At 52.3% G+C, this 26,551-nt stretch overlaps 1 protein-coding gene across 2 annotated transcripts; it reads right to left on the reverse strand.

Moving 5' to 3' along the window:
- Window positions 1-394: 394 nt before the first annotated feature.
- Window positions 395-25,977, reverse strand: PLEKHD1 (pleckstrin homology and coiled-coil domain containing D1). 2 transcript variants are annotated; one of them, XM_036913369.2, is made up of 13 exons: window positions 25,608-25,977; window positions 16,118-16,211; window positions 15,666-15,755; window positions 15,385-15,461; window positions 14,428-14,519; window positions 13,331-13,383; window positions 6,710-6,804; window positions 6,263-6,356; window positions 4,615-4,793; window positions 3,937-4,069; window positions 3,415-3,559; window positions 2,898-3,116; window positions 395-2,581 (listed from the first exon to the last, which is right to left on the reverse strand). In XM_036913369.2, exons 1-13 carry the CDS (start codon window positions 25,754-25,756, stop codon window positions 2,412-2,414), a joined length of 1,590 nt encoding a protein of 529 aa, XP_036769264.1. In that variant the 5' UTR covers window positions 25,757-25,977; the 3' UTR covers window positions 395-2,411. The 2 variants fall into 2 exon arrangements, with proteins under 2 accessions (XP_036769264.1, XP_036769265.1); XM_036913370.2 differs by having other exon boundaries at window positions 396-2,581; window positions 2,898-3,047; window positions 25,608-25,967.
- Window positions 25,978-26,551: the final 574 nt, after the last annotated feature.

Genomic DNA, 26,551 nt, shown 5'->3' on the forward strand with positions numbered 1-26,551 from the left:
CCTGCTCTGATAGAAGCAAACAAGACCTCTCCCTAACCTCTCACGTTCAAATAAGCCCTCAGTAGCCCAGGTGATATGGAGATGAACTACTGTTCTCCACCCCTGAGGAACACCTGTTGATACATAGATGCACTAAAGCCAGGTGAGCTGTTCTGGAAATACTATGATTTTACCCACACTCCCTGAGGCTATTCCCACTGTGGAGTCTCTTCTGATCCATTGGTCAGTGCTCAACTCATCTGACAGTCCTTGTTGCATGGGAACAGCCAGAACCTCAGGGTAGCAACAGATTTTTCAGTTAATTATTAAGAAGCCCCTCCCAGGAGGTGCAGCAGTGGGGAGTACTTCCTCATTGGAGAAACCTGTGTGCATTGCATATTAAGAGTAGAGCAGGGAATGCGTTAATTCTACACTTGGCCTGCAGGGGGCAACATCTCTTTAGCAATGACCACACGCCAAGCAATACTGCAGGAAACACATTTAATGGGCCAAGGAATAAGGGCTTTGTTTTAAAAAAAAAAATCAGATCAATATATTTCCAGTATGCAATTCCCACCCCTACACATTCTCATTCATACAGATATGTTGCTCTTTTTCTATTTACAATGCTAGGTATATAGTGAGTTTTTAACAAATAAATACATAAGGATTGATCAGATGGTTGAAAACCCAGACTTGCCTGAGGCATGGAAAGTACAGGGTGAAATAGGAGGAAAGGAAGTAGGGATTGGTGAACTTCATGGAAAAGCACTTTTCTTTCTGGTTAATAGCTTGCCCAGGGGAAAAAATGCATTTGAAAATTTCCAAAAGATCTTTCTCCAAGTGCAAACCACAAGAAATCAAATTCCTTAAAAACAAACAAAAATAAAACAGTAACCTTGATTTTATAAATCTTCCTCCTCATTTCAAAGTTCATCCTATATACAGGTTAGATAAATGAGTTCCAGGTTTATACATATTAAAGCTTTTATATTTAGACTTGTCCCATTCAGATGTATTGATTCTGAAGTGTCTCCACTCCTGTGCCTTCCTAGACTCTGCAGAGCCTGGCTGAAGCCATCTTTGAGTAGTTTCACCAGGCAGCCCCGAGCAAGGCATACCTTCCTGGCCTTGGCTGGCCAAGCAGTGGACATGCCTGTGTTGAGTCAGTGACACTCTCCTTCCCACAGAATAGGTAGGGGGGCCTGCAGCCTAACCACTCAGATTAGGCTCCTTACTGTGTTTTTGAAGCAGCAAAGAATCAGCACCTTTAATACCACCAGTGACCCTGAGGACCCAGAGACACCAGGGATCCCAGGTAAAAAGAAAAATCCCTTTTCCAAAGAGACCAACAGACTCAGGCAGCTTGGAAGGGTGGGCCTAGGAGAAGAGTGACTGTCCTCTGGTGAGAAACACATACCCACAGACCACCTTGGGCAGTGGTGAGGGTACATGGGGCCAACCAGTGGCTACTGGCCTTATCACAGGTCCAGACCCCCATCTTCCAGGGTTCCTGGTTACATTGTTTCACTGGGTAAAACCGCTGCAGGGAGGGAGGTGATAAGGGTACTGTAGCAGGCAGAGCTGAGGAGAAACCTGTGATCCCATGGGACCAGTGGGGCCACCAGAGCCAGAGGCAGGAGTAGATGGCCGAACAGCAGCAGATAATGCAGGAGCCTGAGCTTGCTACCTGTCCTCTGGGAGAGCCCTGGGAGTTGCGGCTGCTGGCCCCAGCTCCCAGCCAGGGCCCAAGGCCCTAGGTACATATGAGGAGGAATGCAGTGCATGGGGGGGTGGGGGGGTCTCATCACCTTCTAGGGTGCTAAGACTGCGAGTGGGTGTGCTCAGCGGAGGGGGGATCAAGTGAGCAGTCCCACAGCCAGGGCCAAACTCGAGGAGAGGGGACAGCAAGCGTGGTGTGCCACATGCCACAAGCAGCTGAGCTGGGTCTCTTTTTCCTCCCTATCCTATGACGTGGTACAAGTGAGCGGCCTTGGCTGAGCGGTGTCTCTGGGTCTCAGAAGGTAAGAGAAGGTTAGAAAACCGCAGGGTGAGCAGGTGTTAAGGTGGGGATAGGAGGCCTTTATACAGGAGGACGGGACAGGAAGGCAGGGTCAGAGACATACAGTGGAGTGGGCGCAAGAGAGAGCTGTGGGCCTGTCCACTCCCCAACCAAAAAAAGTCTCCACATACAGCCAGGGAGAACCAGGCAGCAAGCACCCAGCTTGCCTATGTCTGCCTATTGAAGCTCCCAATGGGTATGGTCTGGCTGGGGGTGAGGGAGGTGGCATTCCTGCCCTTTGAGGTTGAGGCTGGCCCGCAGGTGGCATTCCAGTCTAGGAGAGAGGAGCAGAGCCAGAACCCCACCCGGTCCTCCCCGTGCCTCACCCCCACCAGGAGGAAAGGCTTGGCAGGCAGGGGAGAGGCGCCCATCACTTTCCGCCCCGGGGAAACGCAGACGGGGCCCTGGGCTGCGTGGCCATTATGTGGTAGATGGATTCTCGGAAGCGCTGGTCTCGGCTGAGCCGCCTGGCCACTTCCTTTAGCTCCTCCATGTTGTTGGCATCCAGCTGGGAGGTCATGAAGGACTGGGATGGCTTCACTGGAGAGACGGTGGCCCAATGGCCCATGAACAGCCCTTCCTCCACCAAGGCTTCACCCGTCTCCAACCCCAGCCTGTCTCCCTTGCTCCTTGGCTCGCCATCCTACATGTTGCTGGGCTTCTTCTAGCCCTTTCCACCTCTGGGCTCCCACGATCCCGGGAGAAGCCCATGGCTGGTGGAGCCAGGTTCAAGGTCGCACTGTCCGCCTCAGAGCTGGACCAGCCCTTCCCACTCCCGCCTGCCCCCTTCCCACTTTGTCACCAATACCCTGTGACCACCCCTACCCCACCCGGGCACACAGCCAACCAGACTTACTGTCATTCCAGGAGGTGCTGGACCGGCGCCGGTGGAAGCGGCAGCTCTTGATGCGGCGCGTGGCCGCCTTGTGAATGTACACGGAGTTCTTCATGATGACCGGCATCTTGGCCTCCAGCTCAGCGTTCCGGATGCACTCCTCGAAGAACTCTGCGGCCGCAGTGCCACTGCACCCTTCCCTCCTGCCCTGCCCCACCCTTCCCAAAGATCCAGGGGCGGCTGAAGGGAAAATACATCCGCCCTACCCCGTGGGAGTGCACAGCCACCCGCGGAAGGGAGCAGAACTGCCGGCTTTCCCCCACGCCCGCACCCCAGATCCAACCACCAAAGGAAGCCGCGCCAAGGAGATGATGCCCGCAGGCAGGAGTCTGGAGGAGAAACCCCATCAGTATCTATGGATCACCTAATGCACAGCAGGCTCTCGTGGCCCTCTAGCCCTGTTCTGGGCTCAGGGGGCCTGGGTTGGGCTGGGGCTGAGATCCGAGGCGGGGGCTGGGCACCCGGGGGCAGGGCTTACTTTTCAGATGGCTCACATCAGCACGCATCCTCTCCTCCTTCTCCTTGTTCCGCACCTTGGAGTTGAGCCCCTGTTCCAGGCTCCGCAAGGCCCCCTCTGCCTCCCGCAGACGCCTTTCTAGGTCCATGCGGACCTTCACCTCAGCCTGAGGGGAGAAGAGAGCACGTCCTGGAAAGCAGTTGCCATCTCCCCCAGGAGACTTCCTTGAACACCCCTGGCTCAAGTGCGCTTTCTCGCCTCCGGGTCTGGATAGAAGTTACCACACTCTGCCTCATGTCTTACACCATTGACCAGATGACCTGGCCTGGGCCCTGCACATGGCGCGTGTCTACTCATGATGCCCCACTGAGGTGGCAGGCTCATGGCTCCCCCTCCTGGTGGCTCCATCGCCTGCACCTGGCCCGCCAGACTGGCAGAGGTAATTCGGGTAGCTGAGCAGTAAAGGGCAGAGATATGAGGGAAGTCTCCAGCTGAGGGGAGGTCCCTGAGCACAAGCTGCTCCCAGCAAGCCTCAGCCAGCACCTTGAGCTCCCGCTCGGCCTGCTGCTTCTCTGCCGTCAGCTCCTGCAGCGAGTTCTGCAGCGCCTGGGACTGGCTTGAGTAGAACTCACGCTCCTCCTCCAGGGCCCGAGAGCGCTCCTCATTCTCCTTCATCCTGCCCAGGGAAGAGAGGCACTCACTCAGTGCTCACTCATCAGAGGGAGTCTCCAGTGGGACGGCAGCCCCTTGTAGAGGCTTGGCTGCAGAAACCCTGAGACCCAGGCCTCATGAGCTCTAGGACTTTCTGAGCCCTTTCACCCCGGTGATGAGAGGGGTGGTGTGGTCAGTGAGGTCAACCCCAGGCTTCAAGTCAGAAGACTGGAGTCCTCAGTCTAGGTCTTGCTCATTCTGGGACCTCAGGAAAGTCCTATAACCCCTTCCAGGCTCAGTTTCCTCATCTGTAAGAAGGGGCTAAGAGGATGTGCCCAGCTTGCCACAAAGCACTGCCACACAGACCTGAAAATTTATGCTTCACACCATAACAAGAGATGATTATCAAGTCAGCTTGTAGTAAAGGTCCTCTACTCATTTTACTGGTGGGGAAACTGAGTCCCTGGCAAAAGGAAGTAAGTGACCTATCTAGTCAATGCCGACTAGAAGCCAAAAATCCAGCTGAAGGAAAGTTACCAAACTGGACTCAGAGGTTTAAGGCTCCCTCACCGCTTCTCCGCCAGAAGCTTCTCCTCCAAGAGCTGCTGCATCTTCTCCTCAATCTGCCTGAGGTTGCTATGGAGACCCCCGCTGGGAGAGGGCTGCTCACTCGGATTGGCCAGTGTCTGCAGCTGGTTCTCATTTTCCTCCAGCATTTCCAAGGTTTTCTTCTTCTCTATGGAGAGTTCCTGGCATGGAAGTAGGGAAGGAAGAGAGATAGCCCAATTTAGGTTCTGTAACATGGCTGCCCTCACCTGACTTTCAATTCCAGGGATGCCCTTCCTCTCTCAGTCCTCCATGAGGAAACCTGAAATGGCTCCCCTCTTCCCTGGAGGTAAAAAGCCAACCAAGTTCTTCCTTACAACCAGGCCAGGCTACTTTCTCCTCCAGCAAGGGAAGCAGGGAGGGGCCCAGGGCAGCTGCTGGTGGAGGTGTCTCCTACTGCAACTGGGTCAAGGCCCAAGGGCACGATGACATTCTGGAGGCTTTATTCCTCCAGGGGTGAGTGAGGGAGTGTGTTGGACTCACATGAAAAACACCCAACAGGAACCCGCCAAGAGCAGATTTAACATTCTCCTCCTTTATCAGTCTGGGATCTTGCACCTCCCAGAAATTCTGGAGTTGAACTCCATGGGAACCACCTCCCACGATGTGAAACAAAAAGATAAATAAAGGCACCCAACAAAGCATCAGTCAGTCTTGGGAGAATAGAAATTCTCACAGACTTCAAGGCAACTCATGAATTCTGTAAACATTACAGATCCCCGACAATGTGCCAGGCTCGCTTTAGGTGCTGGGCTCAGAGAGACCTTAAGACACAGTCTAGTGAAGTTCACAGTTTGGAAAACACAATCTAGGGTGTCAAATCCCATGACAGATGTGCAAAGTGCTGGGGAGGCCAGAGCTCAGAGCAAATTCCTGCCTCAAAGAGTCAGAGAAGCTTGAATGAGGTATGATTGAGCTGAATCTTAGAAGAATACGTGAGTTCTTCAGGCAGAGAAGAGGTGAAAGGATGTTCTGTGTAGAAGGAACAGGTTGGACAAGGGTATGGAGGATGAAAGACCTTGGCTTCCTTGGGGCACACTTGGAGTAGGGGTTGGGGTGTCTGTGTGGGGTACAGAGGGGCAGCCAAGGGAGAGTGAAGCAGGAGGGGAGGAGAGGCTGGGGCCAGAGTTTGCACTTGCACTACCATGCTAAGAGTCTGTACTTTGCCCTTGACACATACCACCTCCTTGTCCGCTACAGTTTCTGTGGCATTAAATGGAGGTGACCTGACAGTTGATCTCCCTTCATGATCAATTTCACCCAGGAGCAGCCAAGTGACTGAGCCACAGGAAGGAAGTGGTGGGTGGCCCTGCCTCCCACCCTAAGCAATCCTTCATCTGGTATAAAAATATAAGCACGAAGAAGATGGAGTTTATGAGGCCACAGTCATGGCAAGGGCACACTTGAGTTGGCCCTCCTGAGTCCTGCTTTGGGCCTCATGTACTGGCCGGAGTTCTCAATGATCCACAGAGAAGAGACCCTTCAGATCAGCACTGCTTTGTGCTGTTTCCATGCAGATAACTTTCTGGGGAAACACTGTTGGAAAAACAGTATCACGTGGCCCGACCAACCGGCTTGCTTCCTGGTCAACAGCGCACCAGTGGCCCCTCACCTCCAGTGTCTGCTGCAGGGACTCCGTAAAGTGTCTCAGCTCCCTTTTCTCTTGCTCCACACCCTTGAGGCATCTTGCAGTCAGTTCTAGCTCTCTGCAGGGACAGAGGGCTAGATATGGCACTGCCCCCTCCCCACCAATCCTCTCTGCACACAGAAATGCTTCTGCTTCAATTCCCAATATGGTTGAGAGGGGTCCTTGGAAGGCCAGCCCCTCTGCATGGCTGGGTCCTGACAGCAGCTGGAGGAGCTTGTGGCTGAATGGAGTTCCCAGCCAAGTGGGGGTGAAGTCACACATGCAAATCTCAGCCGGGATAACGCAGGGCCACCCCGGGGTCAGGGAGAGGCACTGGAGAAACAAAGGGATCATGTGCTCCAGAAGCATGGGTTCTATATGCCCTGGCTTCCCGCTGCTTTCTCCCCTTTCCCCCCTGGGTGCCACCACCACCTCCTGATCTGTTCCTGCTCCGTTTTCAGCTCCTGCACCACCTCCTCAAACTGCTGCTTCTCGGCCTCCAGCACCTGGTTGAGGCGCTCAAGCTCCTGAAGAGAATCAGAGAGGAAGAGTCACAGGAAGCAGAGGGGCCCTGAGGTCAAGCAGGCCCCACTCTAGGCCCTCTGGGATTCAGCACAGTCTGGGGCATATGCTGGACCACATTTGGAAGTAAGTCGTGAAAGCCCTGGTCCCACTCAGCAGTCTCAACAAAGCCCATGACTGTGATGAGCTCGGCCCACTTAAATCACATTGAGTGTGCAGAAGGTAGGGCTCAGCAGTGACCCTCACGCTGTTCCTGCGACTGTAAATCTAAATGTCTACTATACCGGACAGCTCCAGTCGCTCTCACACCCTAAGGCATGTTGCCTGGCCCTCAAGCCCTAGAGGAAAAGGTAGTGATGTGTATTTCCATTAAAGTTCCCTGGAGTACTATAATAAAGACAATAATGTCTTTTGGAAAAAAAAAAAAGTTCCCTGGAGTGACATCTGTTGGCAATGGCAAAGAAAAGCCATTCCCAGCCTCAAAGTCAGAGAATGACAACTCTTTTTTTCTCAAGTCTTCTGAGAAGCAAGGAGCCCAGATGGCTGCAGCTTCCCCTACCCTTAGCGCCGGGGAACACGAGAGCCAGAAGGCCCAGGACAGCCCCCAGGGCCAGAACAGTCTCATCAGGAATGGCGGCAAGCACCCGTGCTTTCCCAGCAAGCATGTGCCCTCCAAGGGCCCGTCCTCCTGGGGTTCAATGGCAGGTGGTGCTGCAGCGTACACCTCACGTGAAGCTGGCTGGAAGTGTTTCGTGACAACTGCTTTGTCCCTCACATTTTATGCTGTGGAAGGATATTATTTCCTTTCTTTCTCATCTTCTTTCTTTTTTCTCACTTTCTGTCTCATCTTCTAGCTCCAAATTATACTCCTATTTTTCACCAAGGGGCATTGTTCTCAAGGATAATGGAAACCCTACCAGGGAGTGAGGCTGCCTATGGGAAGAAGTTGCCATTGGCTTTGAAGAGATACAGAGAAAGAATAAAACCTGAAGGAAAAGGAAGAGTCTGACGCCAGACTCCATGACCTCCATCCCGAAACTTGTTACCCAAAGAGTTGCTATTTCTTTCCCTTTGATTCAGTATTGGCACTTATGGCGTGAACCACTAATGGTCACCACAAGGGCTGCTCACTGGCATTGATGCCCCTCCTTTGGCACTGTGACACTGTAAGGCCGCAGCACACCTGCTAAAGCTGTGGGCCTCTGGGACTGGCTGAGGCCAATGGAATATGAGCAGAAGTGTGTTACTCCGAGGCAGGTGCCTTTAAGAGACATGAATCGGAATCTTCTAGGGTTGAAGGAATTTAATAGGCAATTTGGTTTTCATCACTTAAATCTCCTGCTCAGTTTGCCTGCCAAGAGATGGTCCAGGCTCTGTTTGAATGGCTCTCATGATAGGGAATTCACCCTCTCTAAAGATAGCCCATGTCACTTCTGAACAACCTGATAAAAAATTCTCCCTTCCAGGATCAACCTCAGCACTGGCACTGTCTGAGAGCTACAAACAGAAAAGCAGTGATGAAGGACGGCAGATTTGCCAGGAGTTTTGTGAGGCTCAGATGAGAGGGCTGCATCTCATTTATGGAGCAAAACTTCCCTCAAAACCCCTTTGGCCACCTTTGTCCTTTATGCAAACTTTCCCTTCAGCAGCTGCATCAGTCCCTGCGTCTCCGAATCCAGCTACACCCTCCTCTCAAGCCCTTCTCCCCAGCCATGAAGCCTGAATATGCCAATCAGCAAAGTAAGAAACAGCTCTTAGCAAAACAGAAGATTGGTGAAGCTGAGGACAGCAGCCCACTTCTGGAAGCCCTGAGTCCCTCAAGCACGCCTGAGAGGGGCCGCGGCTCATTTCACCCACCAGTTCCCTTTGAACCAAAATCCACCTCCTCACAACTTCCATCAGCAGGTCTGCCTTCTCCCCCTTGGGTCATAGGACAAGACAAATCTCTTTTCCCTTCATGTATTTGGGACAGCTGTTCTGTCCCCAAGTCACCTCTCCTCCAAGCCAAACATTCCATACACCATGCTGCACAGGGCATTGTTTCTAATCCCCAATAAAAGTGATTATGCTCTTGGAAAGAATGCAGTGACATAGGCTCCTGGTTGGAAAGACTGAATTCAGGTAAGATTCTTCCTAATTAATTTGCAGTGCTCCATGCAATTCCTGTAATAGTCCCAATGAGATCTTTTTTGTAATTTCATTAATTCATGCTACACATATTTATCAAGTGCTTAATATGTACTAAACACCTGCCAGGCTATGACTGAGAATATGAAGATGAACAAAAACAGACATGCCCCAGTTTTCATGGAGCTTACAGTTAGTGCAGGAATCAGGAACAAATAAATTAAATACATACATTAGAGTACTATTGCAAACCAGGATATGTGATATTCATAACAGGGACACAGTTCTATGCAAAGTTGCCTTGGACAAGAACAGGGGAAGTAGTTTGTAGAGTGTAGGGGGAGGGCGCAGGAGACTCTTGAGCCAACAGGTGAAGGTGGTTACATAGGAGGAAGGGAAAGAGCATTTCAGGCTCTTGATAGGGAATTCACCCTCTCTTAAGCAGCTGTTAGAAATGGCAAAGTAAAACCATTCCCAGCCCCAAAATCAGAGAAAGAGAACTCTTTTTTTCTTAAGGCTCTTAATCTGCAGTCCTTCATCAGTGTTTTTCTGATTGTAGCTTTCAGTATGTGCAAAGACCCTTTGGAAACCTGCTGCCCTGAAAGAACCAAGACAGGCCCAGACAGCTATGCCCAGAGGGAGGGTGAACATGGTGAGAGGGAGGCTGGAGCAGCTGATAGCTAGACCACACCGGGCCTTGGGCTATGCTGGGGATTTTGGCCTTTTTTCTTGAGCAAGAAGCAAGGAAGGTTTGGAGCATGGAATAGAGGAAGATGATAGGTAACATGATCCAATTTCCATTTTAAGCAGTGACGCTGGCTACAGTGTGGAGAAAAGGGAGGCAGAGGAGCCAGAAGAGAAGCAGGGAACCCAGGTGGAAGACCACTGACAGCAGGACTTGGGGGTGGGGTGGGAAGGGGTAGAGATGCGGATGACAGTGAGGTATGCCTCCCAGCTTTCCAGTCTGCACAAACAATGGATAGTGGTGAATTCCTTAAGTAAGGGGGCACTTGAAGAGGATCAGCTCTGCTGGGGAAGATGGTGAATGGTCTTGGACATGGTGAGTTTGAAGTATCTGAGCCAAATGCTTGGAGATATGAAGTCAACAGTTGGATATAAGGAGCCAGAGAGATTATAATGTAAACTCGGGACAGACTAGGGACTACATCTATCAACTGGGAGTCATTTGCACAAAAATGGCAAATGAAGCCAGGATGTGATCTAGATTGCCTTTGGATCTAGTGCAGAGAGAGAAGAGAGAGTGTGGGCAGGACTCTTTTGAGATGGGCAATACTACCTTGCAGAGTTTGGGGAGGGTAACACGAGCTGATCCATGCTAACTGCCTGCAACATAGTAAGTGGCTAAAAAATGCTAACCAGTACTACAAACTGAAACTGTGCAGTATCTATTCAGGAATGAAGAGCAATTGAAAAGAACTGAAAAGAAAATTCTGAAACAGAATTTGTAAAAGATGATAGTGACGATGATACCAACATTCACTGTGAGCTTACTGTACTAAGGGTTTTACATGTGCTAACTCATTTAATCCTCATAACAACTCTAAAAATGGATACTATTATTATCCTCATTCTATAGATGAGAAATGCAGAGGTACATAAAGGTCAGGTAACTTGTTCAAAGTCACACATGCCTTCATCTCTTTTCTCTACACCATAGCTAGTAAATGAAGGAGGAACTCAAACACGGCTGTGGGATAAAGCAAGATGGGCATGTCTACACACTGCTGGTGGGAGTGTAAATTGGTACAAATTCTCTGCAAAGCAATTTGCAATATGCATCAGGAGTCTTAAAATTCTTGCCCTTTGAATCAATTATTCCACTGAAAGCCATCTATCCTAAAGAAATAATTAGACCCAAATTTATGTACAAGGATGTTCACTGAAGCATAATTTATAATAGTGAAAACAGCCTACATATCCAAAAATCAAAGATTAGTTAAATGAAATGTCACATATGATGAACCAGTTTATGGTCATTAAAACTGGAATTAAAAAAAAAATCCTAAATGACATGGAAAACTGCTGAAGGTACAGTGTTGATGAATGTATGGTACAAAGGCAGGCCACAGAGCTGAGCCAGGAGCTAAGCAGAGGCAGCCATGAACTCTTACCCCAGCATCCCAGATGAAGAAACTAAAGCTTGGGGAGGTCAACTTGCCCAAGGCCACATGGTCAGTGGCAGACTTGAGACTGTAATTTGAGTCTCCTAGTTCCAGATCCTGAGTCTTCCTTTAGGGGCCAGAAAATCTTTATCTAATCCTTGCACCACTGTACCAAACACATTTCTAAGCGGCCAAGGCACACCCAGACAATCTCTGATCTGCAGGGGAGATGGGAAAGGTGCAGGGGACTGGCCATCATACGGGTGAGCAAGTCAGGGCAGCAAACACCTTGATGGAGTGACTCAGCGAGCTGTGCTCCTGATCCAGAGCCCGAGGCTGACATGGAAATGTGAACCTGGGCACAGTCCTATCCCCCCTGCCTGCCTGGAGCAGCCTTCGCCGCAGGTACCAACGAGGCCCAAGTGAGCCTCACTGACACCAGCAGGCTCCCTCCTTCAATGCGCTACGGCTTTCAGCAAGGCCTGTGTGCAGTGGGTCTCCGCTGTCCTCATTTCCTGGCTAAAGACCTAGATAGAGTGTCTAAATTTTCCTCCAGCTGACTGCTGCCCCAGATTTAGCCTCTCTGATGGATTAGACTGCCTCACATCCTGCCAGTGGCTGTGTCTGCTGCTCTGTCCCATCCCCAGCTTCCTGAATTACCTGTCTTCAGGTTGCTGACAACTCACCAGAAAGCTCACTTCTCAAATTGTATAGAACTGAATGAAGAAAACGCTGAAACTCTAACGTGGGATCCGGATGAGAGCCTGGAGACATGGGGGCTCAAACCCCGCTGGGTGGACAAACGCTCAGTACTGTCACAACGCTAGTCCTCAAATCCATGCAATCCTAATACAAATCCTCTATAGGTTTTAGGTTTCATTTTTAGCATGTTTTAGTTTGTTTTCTTTTGTTGTTGTTAATTGATAAAGGATTCTGAAGTCCCGCTGGAAGAATAAATGGATGAAAATAATAAAATTCTGGAAGAAGAAATATGAGGGTAGATTGTCCTACTGGATTAAAACCAAAATGTAATGCAAAATCACACGAATCAAAAATGTCTACTCACTGAGTCATTCCACAAACATTTACCAAGCATTTCTGGGCCAGGTGCTGTGCCAGGCCCTGGAAATGTTTGGGTGCTACAGAGACATGATGCTTCTCGACTGTAGGGCCTGTTTCAGAACCCAGTGAGGGGTGTCTGGGAAGGGTGAGGAGTTAGCAAGAGTCGAGTCAGAGACATGCAGCGAGCCACTGCTCATGCACCCAGGCCTTGGACGTGCCTGGCAGAGGACAAGGAAAAGCATCTGGGCAAAGAGAAGTAGACTAATCAGGGCCTCCCTTTGCAGGCTCCTCTAAGCAAACCATTCTGCAGCTTCGTGTCTTAGGCGTTTCATGTGCGAGATGGGCCCCAAATTAATAATAACATGATTGTGATACTAATAAATAGATATTCATTAAGCATATACTATGTGTCAAGTATTTCATATAAAACATCTCACTTATTCCTCACAACATCCCTAATCAGATGTATTCCATTAACCACATTTTCCATGTAAGAATATAAATGTTCAGAGAGGTTAGGTTAACTTGCCCAAGGTCACACAACTAGAAGGGGCAACAGTCAAATACAAGCATTGGGAGCCTGAACCCAAGTTCACACCAGTAGCCACTATCCTGTGCTGCCCTTTCGGAGTGATAATGACTCCTCAGAACAGGCAAGGGCCAGGGCTGCGTGGAGATTCCAAAGGAAGTGGGGTGACTACCCCACTTAAATAAGGCAAGGGTCTCCTTTACCCTGCAGGCTACCTCAGGCCATTAGAACTTATATTGTTGACATTTAGAGGATGAAGGAGCCCCTGGGATCATCTAACCCAGTCACCTTATGGTGCCAGAAGCCCCTCTATAGATAGTGGAGGCCATCCCAGCCTCCTGAGAATATCACCAGTGACAGGCAGCTCATTACCTACTGACATAGCTTCTACAATTTGTGGATGGTTCTTTCCCTAGAACATGGTCACTTGTCCTTTTTTACTTCTGTTTCTGGGGACTGGCAAGAAGAAACACACTTCTTACAAGAAGCCACAGTAAGTCCCAAGCACTGTCATCTTAATGGCCTCCCTGCTCTGCCCACCTGCCCATCTCATCTCCCAGCAAGTGCCCTGGGTGCCCAGCTCCCCTACAGGATTCCCTAATGCCAGAAACGCAAGCCAGTGCACCTTGCCTGTTAGGGGGCCCATAAAGCGGGAGGCATTGGGGAGGGGCAGCAATTCTCAGGGCCTACCTCTCTCTGCTCCCTCTGAAGGCACAGTTCTTCAGTCTCTTCCATCAGTTTGTCTGCCAAAGCAAGCACACGCACACACTCTTGTGAGCAGCTCACTCCAGATCCAGCTGAGGGGCAGGTGCCTGCAGTGCCCTCCATCTCTCCCAGCACCTTCCAAGGAAAAGGCCAGCACTACCACACCCAGGCCAGCCAGAGCATAGGGCCAGCTCCCAAGGATGGAAGCCGCCAGGCTGGCCTGAGCTGCCACCTTCCTTTCCTGTCACTGTCTCTGCTTTGTGCATTCACGAGATAATGACAGCCTCATCTTTGAAAGTGTAGCCAAGTCTCTGCACTTCCCAGGGGTGCTGTTACCTGGACCAGTCCCCACAACGCTTCCCACCTGCACTAGTGTCTCACTAGCAGGGAAGGGTGGGCCCTGGTCAGGGGAGGAGGGGTCTGGAGCAGGCAGAGGGGAACCAGTGTTGAGGAGGCCCAAGTGTCTAAGGAGTGGCAGGTGAGAGGGTCCTAGGCAAAGGACCAAACCCCTAGTTTCACCTTCTTCTTTCCCAAACAGAGCATGCTTACCAGCCGGCCAGGAGCACAGAGGCCTGGAGCCCTGTGGTCAGCTTTCAAGTGGGCTGGGAGGTGGGAGCCGGGGGCAAGTCCAGGCCCGGGAACTTCAACTCCATTTATGGGGCCCTTACTGAGTGCCTGACACAAGTGCTTACAGGCATTTTCTCATGTCCCCTGATTCCTTACCACCCCTAAAAGCTGGGGACTATTTTTGTCTTCATTATACAGATGAGGAAATTGAGGCCTAGAGAGGCTACACTGCCTGCGGACACACAGCTGACAAAAAAGTGGCAAAGCTGCGTCTAGAGCCCAGACTCCTAACCACCAGGCTCTCCTGCCTCCTGCCGTGCTAGCCAGAGGGACATTTATTATTCCGTGAGGTCCTCCTGGCTCTGAGCTGGTCTCTGGCTCCCTGGCGCCTCACAGCCTGCTAGCCCCACCCAGACTCCCCCACCTTGGTCCTCCACCAAACCCCTGGCTGTAGCCCTGGCCCGGAAGTGCAGCCATTTGGGAGCCTCAGCTCCCAGCCCAGCCCTCCAGCCAACCTAAATACTCCTGCTTCTCCTTGGCCAACTGCAGCCCCTGGGCCTCCAGGCTTTTGATCATGGCTTCTCCCAACTGGGCATTCTTCCAAGTCCTGGGGAGGGAGGGCAGATGGGAAGGAGGAAAGAAGAGGAAGAAACACAAAATCATTAAAACAGAAGAGTGGAGGAGAAAGAGCATGTGCCTGGTTTGTACTCACTCATCCTTTCTCCTCCAGAATCCCAGCTCACAAGCACTCTGGCACCCCTGGCTCTGGGCATGCCACCAGCATCGATCGGTTACAGTCTCTGGGGGCAGGCCCAGGCTGCAAAGTGGGCCACCGTGGGCTGGGCTAATAGCACTTTTGGAGCAGGAAGAGATTGCTTCCCTGGCTGCTTTCTACAGCACTGAGTGCCCACCACCTGGCACCAGGCCCCACATGGGACACATATGGGACAAATGCAGTGCCATTTGTTGAACTAAGAGCATGACACAGCTTGAATATCCATGACCAGGCAGGTGCCAGAGCAGGGTTCATGTGCAAATGGGCTGTGTGGGGCTGGAGGTTTCTGTGATCTGGACTTTGATTTACAAAGCACTAGCTCTGGCCTGTGCTAGGATTAATTGTGGGCCTGAGAAGGTAAGATGAGTTGTCTGGAGGTAGCAAAATCCTACTAATGATGCTGGATTTGATCCCAGGAGTTGGAGACAAATGGTGTCCACATCTGCCACTTGTGACTCTAGACAAGCAAAGCTCGCTGTGCTCAAAACAAACTTAGGGGACCCCTCACAGATGCTCTGACCCTGGCCTGTCTCCTCCTGCCAAACAACTCCCAGAGCCCTGTGCCCAAGGAGGCCCAGACATTTCCCTGCCCTCTCCTGGGCTCCCAGCAGAGAGACAGAGAGATCGGGGTTGGCCCAGCCCACACCCTTCCCTCTTGTGGACCCTCAGGCTGCCCCTCCTGGCTGCAAGCACTTACACCTTCCCAGACTCCTGCAGCATCTCCAGCCACTGCGTCTGCTCAAACTCGGACTCGGCAGCCAGCAAGATATTGCCCTGGCAGGAAGAGGAGCCAGGCTTACCTGAGAGGCTGCTCCCCGGCCTCTGCAGGCCCAGCTCTGCTCTCCCACCCCTCAGCCTGTGGTAGGGACACCCCTCCCAGGCTAGGCCACCAAAGAGGCTGCCCCATGGAGCCTGGGCGTCCCCAGAGAAGCTGGGCTGCCCCTGCTGAGTCCAGGCTGAGGGGAGAGCTTTACTCACATGGAAGTCCTGGTGGGAGATTTTCATGGCATAGGGCATGCTGGGCTCTTCCTTGGCCTCTACCAGGCAGCCCCCAAGAGGGATGACACCCTGAGAAAGAACCAGAACAGGCAGCCCCCACCCCAGCCAGCCCAGGTCACTCAAGGCCTCTGGGAGCCTTTAGCCAAAGCCAGGTCCTGCCAAGGGCCCCAGGCTAGAAGCAGAGCAGACCTGACTCCTAGGGCAGGATGGGGGAGGTGGTGGTGGGAGGGCCAGGGCAGTCTCCAGGGCACAGGAGGGTGGGAGCCAGCCCAGGGGTCCAGGGGCCTTGTGCCCCAAGAAGGATTTTATCTCCAGTCTCTCTGCTAGACCAGAGCAAGGAAAGAGACAATCCCCTGCCCTTCCAGGACACCCTTCCCCGGTGTCCCCACTGGGCCCTCCCCCAATATGGCCCTGGGGAGAGGCTACCTCACCTTAGGATGGATATTGAAGTATTTATTAGTTTCAAAGTTCTTTTTTTCACTCTCAGAATAGTAAAGAAGGAAGCTTTCTTTGATGATGAAAAACCTATAGCAGGTGGTAGAGAAGAGGGGCAAGCAGGAGAGAAGGGGTGAGGTTTCTCAGGATAACAAGAGGGTTTGGGGGGGTCCCTGAACTCATACAGGGAGCCATGGGGACACTAGCTGGGACTCATCCTCCCAACTCATATTCCACATCTGGGCAAAGGCTATGCTCTCACCCCAATCTCAGACTTCCAGCCTCCAGAGCAGGTGAGAAAACACATTTCTGCTTTTTAGCAGAATAGTTTGACAGTGTAACAGACTGCATACCCAGCCTATGGTATTTTCTCATGTGAGCCTGAGCAGACTAAGACAAACATCTTCTGGCCTTCCTGACACTTCTGAAGCCGCTTCTCCACCAAGAGCAAAACACTGTGCCAGGGATCTGAGGGGGTGTGGTGGGCAGATCACGACACATGGGCAGGAAGGGGCGGGGCTCTGGAGTCAAAAAACCCTGATCCCTCAAGCCACAGCCTCAGGCAAGCTCTCACTTGCTGAGCCTCCCTTTCAAAGCTCCCCTATAAATGGGGTGCAAATATCCGTGTGTTGAGGTTGCCATGAACATTCACTCACTAATTCAACAGATAATTGCTGAGCTCCTCCTCTGCATACTGTTCTCGGAGCTGAGGACAGAGTGTGAACAAGAAAGACACAAATCCCTGTTCCCATAAACTTGCACTCAAGTGGGTGTATGTGGTGGGGAGGCAGACAGTGAAGAAATGAGAGAGAGATGCTGTGTACTACATGCTGGTAAACACTATGGAGGAAAATAAAGCAGGGCAAGTAACGGTGTGAGGGGAGGTTTCCATATTAAACAGGGTGGTGAGGGACAGCCTGATGAAGAAGGTGACATTTGGGGAGGGGGAAGATGTTCCAGGCAGAGAAGCCTCAGGTGCAAACGCCCTAGGGTAGGAAGTGTACCTTGCTTTGGAAGGAACTTCGAGGCTGCACCACAAGGAGCCCAGCAGAAAGCAGCTGGGCCAGATCAGGTAAGGCCCTTTGGGCTGCTGTAACAATAGTGATAAAGCTAATATTTAGCACTAACCCCAAGTCATGTCCCATCCCAACCAGGTACTCTGTTAATGCATTTAACACACAATTATCCTGAAGCAGGTGCTGTCTGCATTTTAGATCCGCAGAAATGAAGCAGAGAGTTGACATGAGTTGGTGAAAGTAAAGTCCTCAGCACTTGCCTGAGACACAGGTTATGTCTCCAAATTTCACACCCCTCCTCTTGCCCTCTGGAGGAGGGCACAGAGAGAGAGGCACTAGGGCAGCCTTTGCTCTGTGCCAGCCAGACTCCAGCAGGTCTAGGAGTCCCTGGGGGCTGCGGAGATCATGAAGGGCCCCCATGCCATGTGTGTCAAGCCTGGCTCAGTTCTCAGCTTGGTTTGGGGCAGAACACTGATCCGAGGAGGGAAGCTGGCACAGACCTAGAGGAGGAGGGCAACTCCCTGGCTGGTAGGGATGAGTCTCACCCAACAATGGGCACATTTGGCAAATAGATTTCTAGGACCCAAAGTGTGGTTTTGCATGTAAACCTGCCTCGGTGCCTGCCCAATGTTCCACCTGATGATTCTCAGCTTCTCAGCAGGTGGAGACCCGGGACCTGAGTGCCCTGCAGGGGAGGACACCTCCTCTTCCTGCCTCTTCCTTCAATGTCCCCTTGCTCCCAGAGGTTCTCCTGATTGCCAGCCAGGGTCCATCTCCTCCTGGGCTCTACAGAGTTGGCTGGCTGTGCAAGAGCTGGAGAGAGTCCCTGTTCAGTTAGCCATTTTTGTGTGCTGCCTCCCTTGCTAAGTGCTCTACATGTATCAGAGTATTTGATCTATGCAACAATCCTGGAAGGCAGGACATTTTGTTCCCATTTTACAGATGAGAAAACTGAGGTTTACAGAAGTAATGTGTGCAAGGTCCCACAACTAGGGCAGAGGTAGAGCTGGGACTGGAACCCACAGACCACAGCCCCGGCTCCTACAGCACACCACACTGCCTACATCCCCTTCATGCCAGCAGGAGACAGATGGGCTAGGGGCAGTAGGTGTCAAGGTTGAGGCAGCCAAGAGTCAGGGCTCTGCCACTTATCAGCAGTGTGACCAGTGCAAGTCACCTGATCTCTCTAGGCCTCAGGTCAGAGTGTAACCTGAGGATAATAATAGTACCTGTAATTCCTAGGGTTGTTGGGATAATTAAATTAGCTCACATAAATACTTAGAACACTGTGTGACACATGGTAAATATTCAACAAATGTTTCCTTTCATTTCTGCTATTTATTACCATCGGGTCCCGTGTCTGCGGCAGCCTCCCCTGACCTCCTTTCCCGCTTGTGCTCATATGGCTTGTACTGGCGGGGGCTCTTGGCACCAGCCCAGCTGGCCAGCTCTCTGTCCTCCTGACTCACAGCACTGTCCTACACCTGCCCCTCCCTCCTGTCTGAGGTCCACCCTTCTGTCCAGGGCCCACTTCAGTCTTGGATGAAGCTTTGTCCCAGCCCTACCTCTCAGGACCATTTTTTTTGCCCCATTGGGCTATGGTGAAGCCCACAGAGTGTGTATGAGGGAAGGGCTCTGGGTCAACCCTGGCTGCCTCTTCTCGGGTTATGCAGGATAGTATCTTCACCTCTAGCTTAAGAAGCATTTATGAGGTGCAAGAGACTTGCTTTGCTAGGTGTTTTATGGACATTATCTTTTTTAAATCTCTCATAAGTCTAAGAGATGGAGGTATTTGTTTTTCTATTTCACTGATGAGGAAATTGAGGCACAGAGAGATTAAGCAACTAGTAAGTGGCAAACTTGGAACTCAGCTGTCTGCTGACAAGGCTCATGTTCTCAACCTGCTAGGCTCTATGGATTCCTGAGCCTCCTCAGCACCACACTTGGCCCTCCTCATTACTGTACCTGGGTCTCTTCACCACTGATGACCTGGAATTGTCTGTCTTCTTCAAGCTTTTCTCTGCAAAGTGACTGCAAGTTCCTGGTTGGCTCAGGTCTGAGAGCACTAATGAGTCACTTGGTACAGCCAGGTGCTATCATCAGCCTGGGGCCTGATGACTCCCTGCCTTGCAGAGCTTATAGCCAAATGCAGGCAACAGCATATACAAATCAATCATTTAAAAAATAACAACTGTTTATCAAGCTCCTCCTTTGTGTCAAGCACTGCTCTAGCAGATCATTAGGTGTATGAACTCATCCACTCCTCACATGAGCTAGGTGAGGTAACTGGAGCACAGAGAAGTTAAGTAATATACCTCAGGCCACACTGCTGTTAAATGGGGGAGCTGGGATAATGGTAAGGCACCAGGATGCACGGTGATATTGTAAATTTGTATGAGGTACAGGAAGAGTACAGAGCAGCGAGGAATGAATGATTTAGGTGTCCAGCCAAGGCAGTTCTCTGAAAGGAGGTGACAACTAGCAGGGTTTTGAAGAATGAATAGGAGTATCTTAGGAATCTAGGAGAAAGCTGATGGGGGAGATACATTTCAGACAGAAGGAACAGCATATGCAAAGAATAGTGTGTTCCAGGTTATCAAAATACATCTGGTATTACTGGCAGGTAAGTACAAAAGGGGTGGGCAGTGGTGCAGGGGTTGGGGGCTGAGGGGGTGAGCTAAGGTCAAAGAGAGAAGCAGGGACCAGAGCAGGGTGGGGAATTAAGTTTTTGTGAGAAGGCACAGCTTCTTCTTGTGGGAGGAGGGAGATGCCAGTAGGTTTCAAACAGGGCACCTGTGAGGTCAAATTGTAGTTTTAGAAATGGGAGGGGGGCTTTGAGGGGTCCACAGCCACGCAAAAGGGAAAATTAGAGTTATTGGTGCCAATAGAGTTCTTGGCTATTGGTGATAAAAATCAGCAGGGCTTGTTGAATAATTAGACAAGGGCAGGGAGAGCACAGTCTGAGATGGCCAGGACTCTAGCTTAGGTGACAGGGTGGACACTGGTACCATGCAACATAAACTAGGAAGCCTAGGAGGGATTTTCCTAAGCTTTGCCTTCTTTTACTCCTCTCCTCAGTGCTATGAATGCAACAAGGGCCCAACCAGAGCTTTGATGGTCATCACTGGCCGCACAATCAATCCAGCTGGAAGCGAGGAAAAATGCTAGTTGACCCACAGGTACTGTCTACATTGGCATGTCCTATTAAAGGAAAGGCCTGTCCTCTCTGCTGAGCTCCTTACTGTTTGGAGGTACAAAAGTCAAGTTTAGGAGCAGGGGCTGGAAAGGGCCTTGCATCACAGTGAGAGAAATGTAGAGTTGGGGAAGTCCAGGAGAGCAGTGAGGAGGAGGGGTGGTGGGAGAGTGCAGAGGAAGGAGGGGAGGGCAGGGAAGATGCAAGGTTCTGTCTTCTACAGTGTCAAGAGACGGTGGTGAGCAATCCCACCTCAGTGGTGGTGAGATGAGTGCCTGGAAGGCTTGAGAAACCAGGGAGTTAGAAAGCTCAGTGAGAGGTGTCTGCACATCTCTTGACTTATGCCTCCTCCACCCTCCTTTTTGGCAAACCTCTCAGCATAGTCTGCTGGACTCCCAGACGCCCTGTGTGCAAGGCAGGAGCATCGATGTGGCAGCCGGGAAGCGGGGGGAGACAGAGGGATGAGCGGAGTTCCACACCTGGTTGTGCAACAATGAGCATCTACACTGGGCAGCAAGTTAATCCGGACACCGGGACACAAGTGTAAAGCCTCTTGGGGATTAGCAGACACTCTAGTGTGGGTTTTGGACTTCCTCAGGATGTGGGATTAGACCTGGACCAAACTTACCTCGCTCTCAAGTGTAGCGAGAGCCCAATGGCCATGCGAGCTATTCATGGGTTTTATTTCACAGGAAGGTGGGTGGGTATCCAGCCTAGCTGCCCTTTCTTCCCCAAACACAAGCTTCCAGAGCAGGGCCAGCACCAGTCTCCCTTATCCCAAGCCCCTTGGACACTGAGAGTGGGTGTGAAGGGGCTGGAGCCAGTAAGTCTTAGAGGCAGAGAAGGGCAGCTCATCACAGGCGTCCTTTTCAAAAGTGGCAGAAGGAAGGTAGAAATGACACAGCCCCTAGTGTGTGTTCCTTTTTGTGCATTCTGGGAGACCTGGTATGCTCAGGGGGTGCTATTCTAGCCTTTGCCCCTTGTCTGGCACTAGGTCTGAGGTAGGACAGCAGGAATCCTTTCTGTGAAGTGCACAAATGATAACAAGCTAGTTTATGCAGAGATCAAGTCCAAGGGAGCTTTTTTTTTTAAGTGTTAGCAGAATTCTTCAAATAATACGGTAAAGACAAGCTTAATATATAAAACTGATAATAGTGTGGAGGTACTGGGGAAGTGGGTGGGGGCTTTAGAGCCCTACCACCTGCTCCCCAGCCTCTGGTGGTGGACTCAAGGCACCTCTATAATGATCCAGGGAACACAATGTAAAAACCACAATTCGATCCACCCCCATTTTATAGATAAGACACTGCCAGCCAGAGATGAGATGCTGCCGTGCCTCAGCCTGGGTCATGCAGCTGGTCACAGGCAGAGTTGGCACAAACTCAGAGCAACTGCCTCCACACCCGGGTTCTCGTTCCACCATAGCCACAGCTGATTACAAAAGAAATCGCTTTATTATTTCCAAGTCCTGGACATAAGGAACAGAACTGCCTACAGGTGTTCTGCTTGAGGTCCTCCCCTATGCAGGTGAGATTCATTTTCAAGCAAGAGCAAACAGCCAAAAAAAACGTCAACAGCCACTAGGGATAGCCCCTGTGGTCACAGGGAGAAGGGTGGCTTATTTGCAATTAATTCACTCAACTTCAGCAGGTTTGGTCTGGCCGAGTCATCACATGACCCCAGTAAAGCATGAATTAATGAGTGTTATTTCATTTTATGGCTGTAATTCAGAGAGTGTGCCCATCTCCTTAACCTAAGGACTCAGTGTAATCTCGATGCACCACCTCAAAAGGGGCAGGGGGTGCATGGACAGAGGGAGAGATCCCTCAGCCACCCCCACTGCAAGCCCCACCCCCATGCTGTCTCTTGGAAGAAGTTTGGAGAACACCAGTTCATTATAAAAAGAGGGGCCTGAAGGCACCTTCCAGCTGTTGTAAAACAAGCAGAAATGCCACAGTTGTGCTCATGGGACACCTCACACAGCCAGTGTGAAGAATGCTATGTGAACCAGGATATGAGTCCAAATCCCAGTGACACTAGAGGCTAAGCCTGGTGTATGGAGGTGACATGCTAGGCTCTTCCCCTCAGCCCTTTGGGACAGCCCAGTATTGCAGTGTCACCTCTATGAAATGATGTTCAGAGCCAAAGATGAAACTCTGGACCCAAATCACTGTGAGAAGAAGTCTCCCAAAATCTTCTTGGTAGGGTGACCACCAGCTGCACAGATCACCGGTCATGCCTGTGCTGGTTATGGCTCCCCCGGCACTTAGTGGACACTGAGGATCTTAGGTCCCTGAGGCAGGGGCCCACCCGTGTTCCACAAGACTGGACTTACTGCTGCTGTCTGGGCCTGGGGCCCACTGGCCATTTCACACTGGGTGGGGTGGGGAGGGAAGGAGGGAAGGAGTCTCAGCAGGGGCTCCAGCCTTGGGACTTGCTCAGAAGGGATATGGGAGGGGGCCTAGGATGCTGGAGGAAGTATTCGACCCTGGGGAAGAGTCAGCCTGCCTGCCAGAGAGCCCACCACAGGGCTAACACTGGCTGAGGCGGAGGCACTCCACGCCCTTGCTCCAGCCTTTCCTCATCTGCTCATCTCTGAGCTGCCTGGGTCTTCATCAACAGCCCCCGCATCTCTGCTGCTCAGCGAGTCAGGGGAGGACAGAGTCATCAACCTTGCTCTACTAGACGCCTCTCCCAGACTCTCTTATCACTCCTAAGCAATGTTTTTGATTCCTTTCCCCCCTTGTTGCCCATGGAAAAAAGCTGATCCCATAGCTCAAGGGCACCTTCCCATTCCAGGAAGGGCAGGGCTGTCTGGGCAGTAGGGGTTAGAGGCACATGTCCTGAGACAGACCCTGAGCGGAAGAGGTTTTACAGAACCCAGCTGGCCACAGCCGGCTCCATCCTGCCCAGTCCTTACTAATGCAGCCAGGAGCCTTTCCAGGCCCCCTCCCCTAAGCTGCCCCAGTGAGGGCATCGATCGCCCTAATGGCAAGGCTCTTCAGTGGCTGGCCCGGGCTGCCCCCTCCCCAAGCCTTCCTGTGGCCGCTAATTAGCTGAAGTCCAGAGACTCCATTTCACAAATGGGGAACTGGGGCCCAGGGGGCCTTGGTGGGAAGTGAGAAAGGGGCTAAGCTTAGCATCATGCCTCCCCCACCCGCAAGCCATCTCTGGCAGCTCTTCCCTGAGCACCAGGGGAGGGGCAGTCTTTGCACAGTGGCAGCTCCAGAGTTTCTATAAAGGAAGGAAACAGAGGTGACAGTCGCCTTGGAAAGGGACTGGAGGACTTGACTTGAAGCTATATTTGCAGAGCATGTACACTTACACTGTTCTGAGTTAGATTGGGTGGTTTTTTGAGTGGCTGTGAGGCTACTGATTGGGATTCTTGCGGTGGGAGTGGCTAAAGCTCTCCAAGCCTCTCTTGGCTCCACCACTGTGGTTTTAGCTGGGAGCCTTTGCCAGATACCCACAATTGTGGGTGAAAGGAGCTAGGTGACATACCTGGGAGGTCACAGGCCCCTAGCATTTACTAGAGATGCAATCAGGTGAAAATGCCGGGCAAGAGACGTTTTGGATAAAAAGACACAGAAACAATACCAAGGCCAGCAGCCAGATACAGTGGTTGCCTGGAGCAGCTGAGGCAGAAGAGAGGGAAATGGGGGGCATTCTGCTAGTGGTACTTGAATATACAAGCAGACTTCCCATCCCAACTCAGGTGCCCTGTAGAGAGAAGGCTGCCCTGGCCCCTGAGAGCTGTGGCTCAGACAGCACAACCCTGGAAGCCCCTGATAAGATGCTCTCCATGCTGTTCCAGGCCTCTGAGATAAGCTTAACTTTGGAGGAACTCAAGGAACCTATATCCCATTAAATCCCATTCCCATTAATCCAGAGAGAAACCTGGCAGAACTAACAAAGGTGACACCAGTTATGTAAAATGTGAAACATCTTCCACAGCCCATTGTTCTATAGTTTTGCAGAAACATTAATTATTCATCAAAATGGAACATCAGGCCCAACCACTACCACATCCCTGTAATCTGAGGTCCTGGGAACCTTTGGGGCCCTTCTGCTCTAGGGCACTCATAGTGTGGGATGGGAAGGGGCATCTAGACACACACCTAGTTTACTGGCAGGATCACACCTCCAAGGAAAGGCTGGATCAGGATCCAGGTTCTACAGCCCATCGTAATAGCAAATCTCAGAACTGAATTGGCTTGGGGGTGAAAACTGTCCAGAAGATGGCCTGTTGTTCCTGAAATAAGCATTGGGGTCTTCCTGCAAGTTCAGGGCTGCAAACCATTCTTCTGATACTTTCTTCCAGTAAGGAGCCCCTTCTTCCAATACCTTCCAGGCCCATTTATAAGCAGAAAGCGGCTACTGCTCTCTGGGGAGTGCCAGAGTTTGGGCACCGGGCAGCTGGTGCTGAAAGAGGGCTCAGGGCTTCTGACCCTCCCCACTCCCACTAACAACATATCAATCCTGGGGACAGGACCAACCCATCCCCTCCCCAGCTCCCCTCAGTCTCCACCCCAGCTCAGTTCCTCCTCTGGGGCCTCCCTGCCCAAAGTCATTCTGGAGTCTCTTTTCCCTGGGTACAGGTTTTTGTTTTTGTTTCTGTTTAATTATTTCAAGAAACGTTTGGAAGGATTGCCACCATCACTCAGCCAGGGGCGGGCACAGACCCTTTCTGGCTCTTCTTCCCTTTTCTGGCCTGAGCCTTTCAGAAGGGCCAATGGCCCAACTGCTCAGTGTGTACCAGCTTGGGTTAGGTGAAAGTGGGGGAAGGGGGTAGGACACCGGTACCCTACCTCTAAACCAGCTCCCGGAAGGGAGCGGTGTGGGGGAGAGGGGGAAGCGGGCTTGTGGAGATGGTAGAATTGGCAGTGGGGGTCCCAGGAGGATTATCTTTGGCTGGAGATGGGGCTTCTTCCTCCCAGGCAGGGTCTGGCCCAACCAGACCCAGCTACATCCCACTGCCACAGGATCTTCAGCCCACATCCAACCTCCCCACTGGGACTTAAGATTCATTCTGCAGAGAATTCTCAACTGCCCCAGGCCACCGGTGGCACCCCAGCTCTACTAGCCCTGGGAGAGAGATGGCGCCAACCCAGCTGGAACCCACATCTTCCAGGGGATGCCAGTGGAGAGTGACATCGGGCGAGACCAAGATCACAAAGGAAGGCAGAGGCAGAGCAGTAACGAAGGGAGTGGTGGGGGTCCTTAGGCCCTAGGCTCCCTCCCCAGGCAGCCCCCACCGCGCGCAGGAGACGCACTTACCTCCGGGACCACTTGGCTGACGGCCTCCCGAAGGGCCGCTTCCACAGCACACCGTAGAGCTGCACTTTGGTGCTAATGTCCAGTGCATCCGAGTCAGTCTGCTCCAGGGACGGCGAGGGTGACACCGAGTTGGACTTGGACGTGAACATCCTGCCTCGGCGCGGCTGCCTTGGGCCCGGCCCACCCACCCCCGGGCGGGCTCGGACGCGGGGCTATGGGCGAGGGCTGGCGCGCGTTGGCCGGCTTCGGAGAGGCGGCGTCGGCGGGCGGCTCCGGGCGCCGTCGGAGCGCGTCCCAGCCAGGCGAGACGCAGAGCGGCCGTCCGGGACCTGCTGCTAAAGCTCGCGCGGTCGGGAGCTCGGCGCGGAGCGGGGCGGAGGGTGGGGGGCGCGCAACCTGCGCCTGGGGCTTCGGTTTGGGGCGGGCCGGCAGGAACTCCGCGGGGAGGGCGGCTCAGCCTCCAGGCAGCAGCATCTCCCCCGACTCCCCGCGACAGCCCCAATTCTGGGGGCCCCGATTGGCTGGGCGGGGCAGGTGAGCTAGCAGGCCGGCCGCGAGCGCCAATCAGTGCGGGCGCCGGCTGGAGGGCCGGACTGCGTGCGTCCGGAAGGTCCCGGCGGGTCGCCCGGCCCGGGATGCGGCCACAGCACTTCCCCACCGCTACCGCTCGCGTACGTCTCAGCCCTGGGTTCCCTCTCGCGGGCAGGGCCCACACCAACACTGGGAACACATCTGCTTTGTGATGGGCTTGCAGTCACTCCTGCAGATGCCTACTCGCTTCTGGGATAGGGGAGAGCAAGGTGTCACACAACCGGGCTGGGAATCCCAGCTCAGTGCTGATATAGCTCCGTGAGGCCGAGGTGAGACTTGCTTTTCCACCTGGAAAGCGGAGATGCCTGTACCTCCTAGGGCAGGAGGGTAGCCAGGTGGGTGCCCGGAGCGCC

This window comes from Manis pentadactyla, chromosome 11, assembly GCF_030020395.1.
Source record: "Manis pentadactyla isolate mManPen7 chromosome 11, mManPen7.hap1, whole genome shotgun sequence".
In the NCBI taxonomy this organism is placed as follows: domain Eukaryota; kingdom Metazoa; phylum Chordata; class Mammalia; order Pholidota; family Manidae; genus Manis; species Manis pentadactyla.

Bases quoted from the DNA above. Each gene is read 5' to 3' on its own strand.
- PLEKHD1 (XM_036913369.2), bottom strand. From the start codon at position 25,756: ATGTTCACGTCCAAGTCCAACTCGGTGTCACCCTCGCCGTCCCTGGAG. The intron at 15,462-15,665 runs GTGAGTAAAGCT...TCTTCCTGCCAG, and splicing joins TCTCCCACCAGGACTTCCAT to GGCAATATCTTGCTGGCTGC. The intron at 14,520-15,384 runs GTAAGTGCTTGC...CTCCCTCCCCAG, and splicing joins CTGCAGGAGTCTGGGAAGGT to GACTTGGAAGAATGCCCAGT.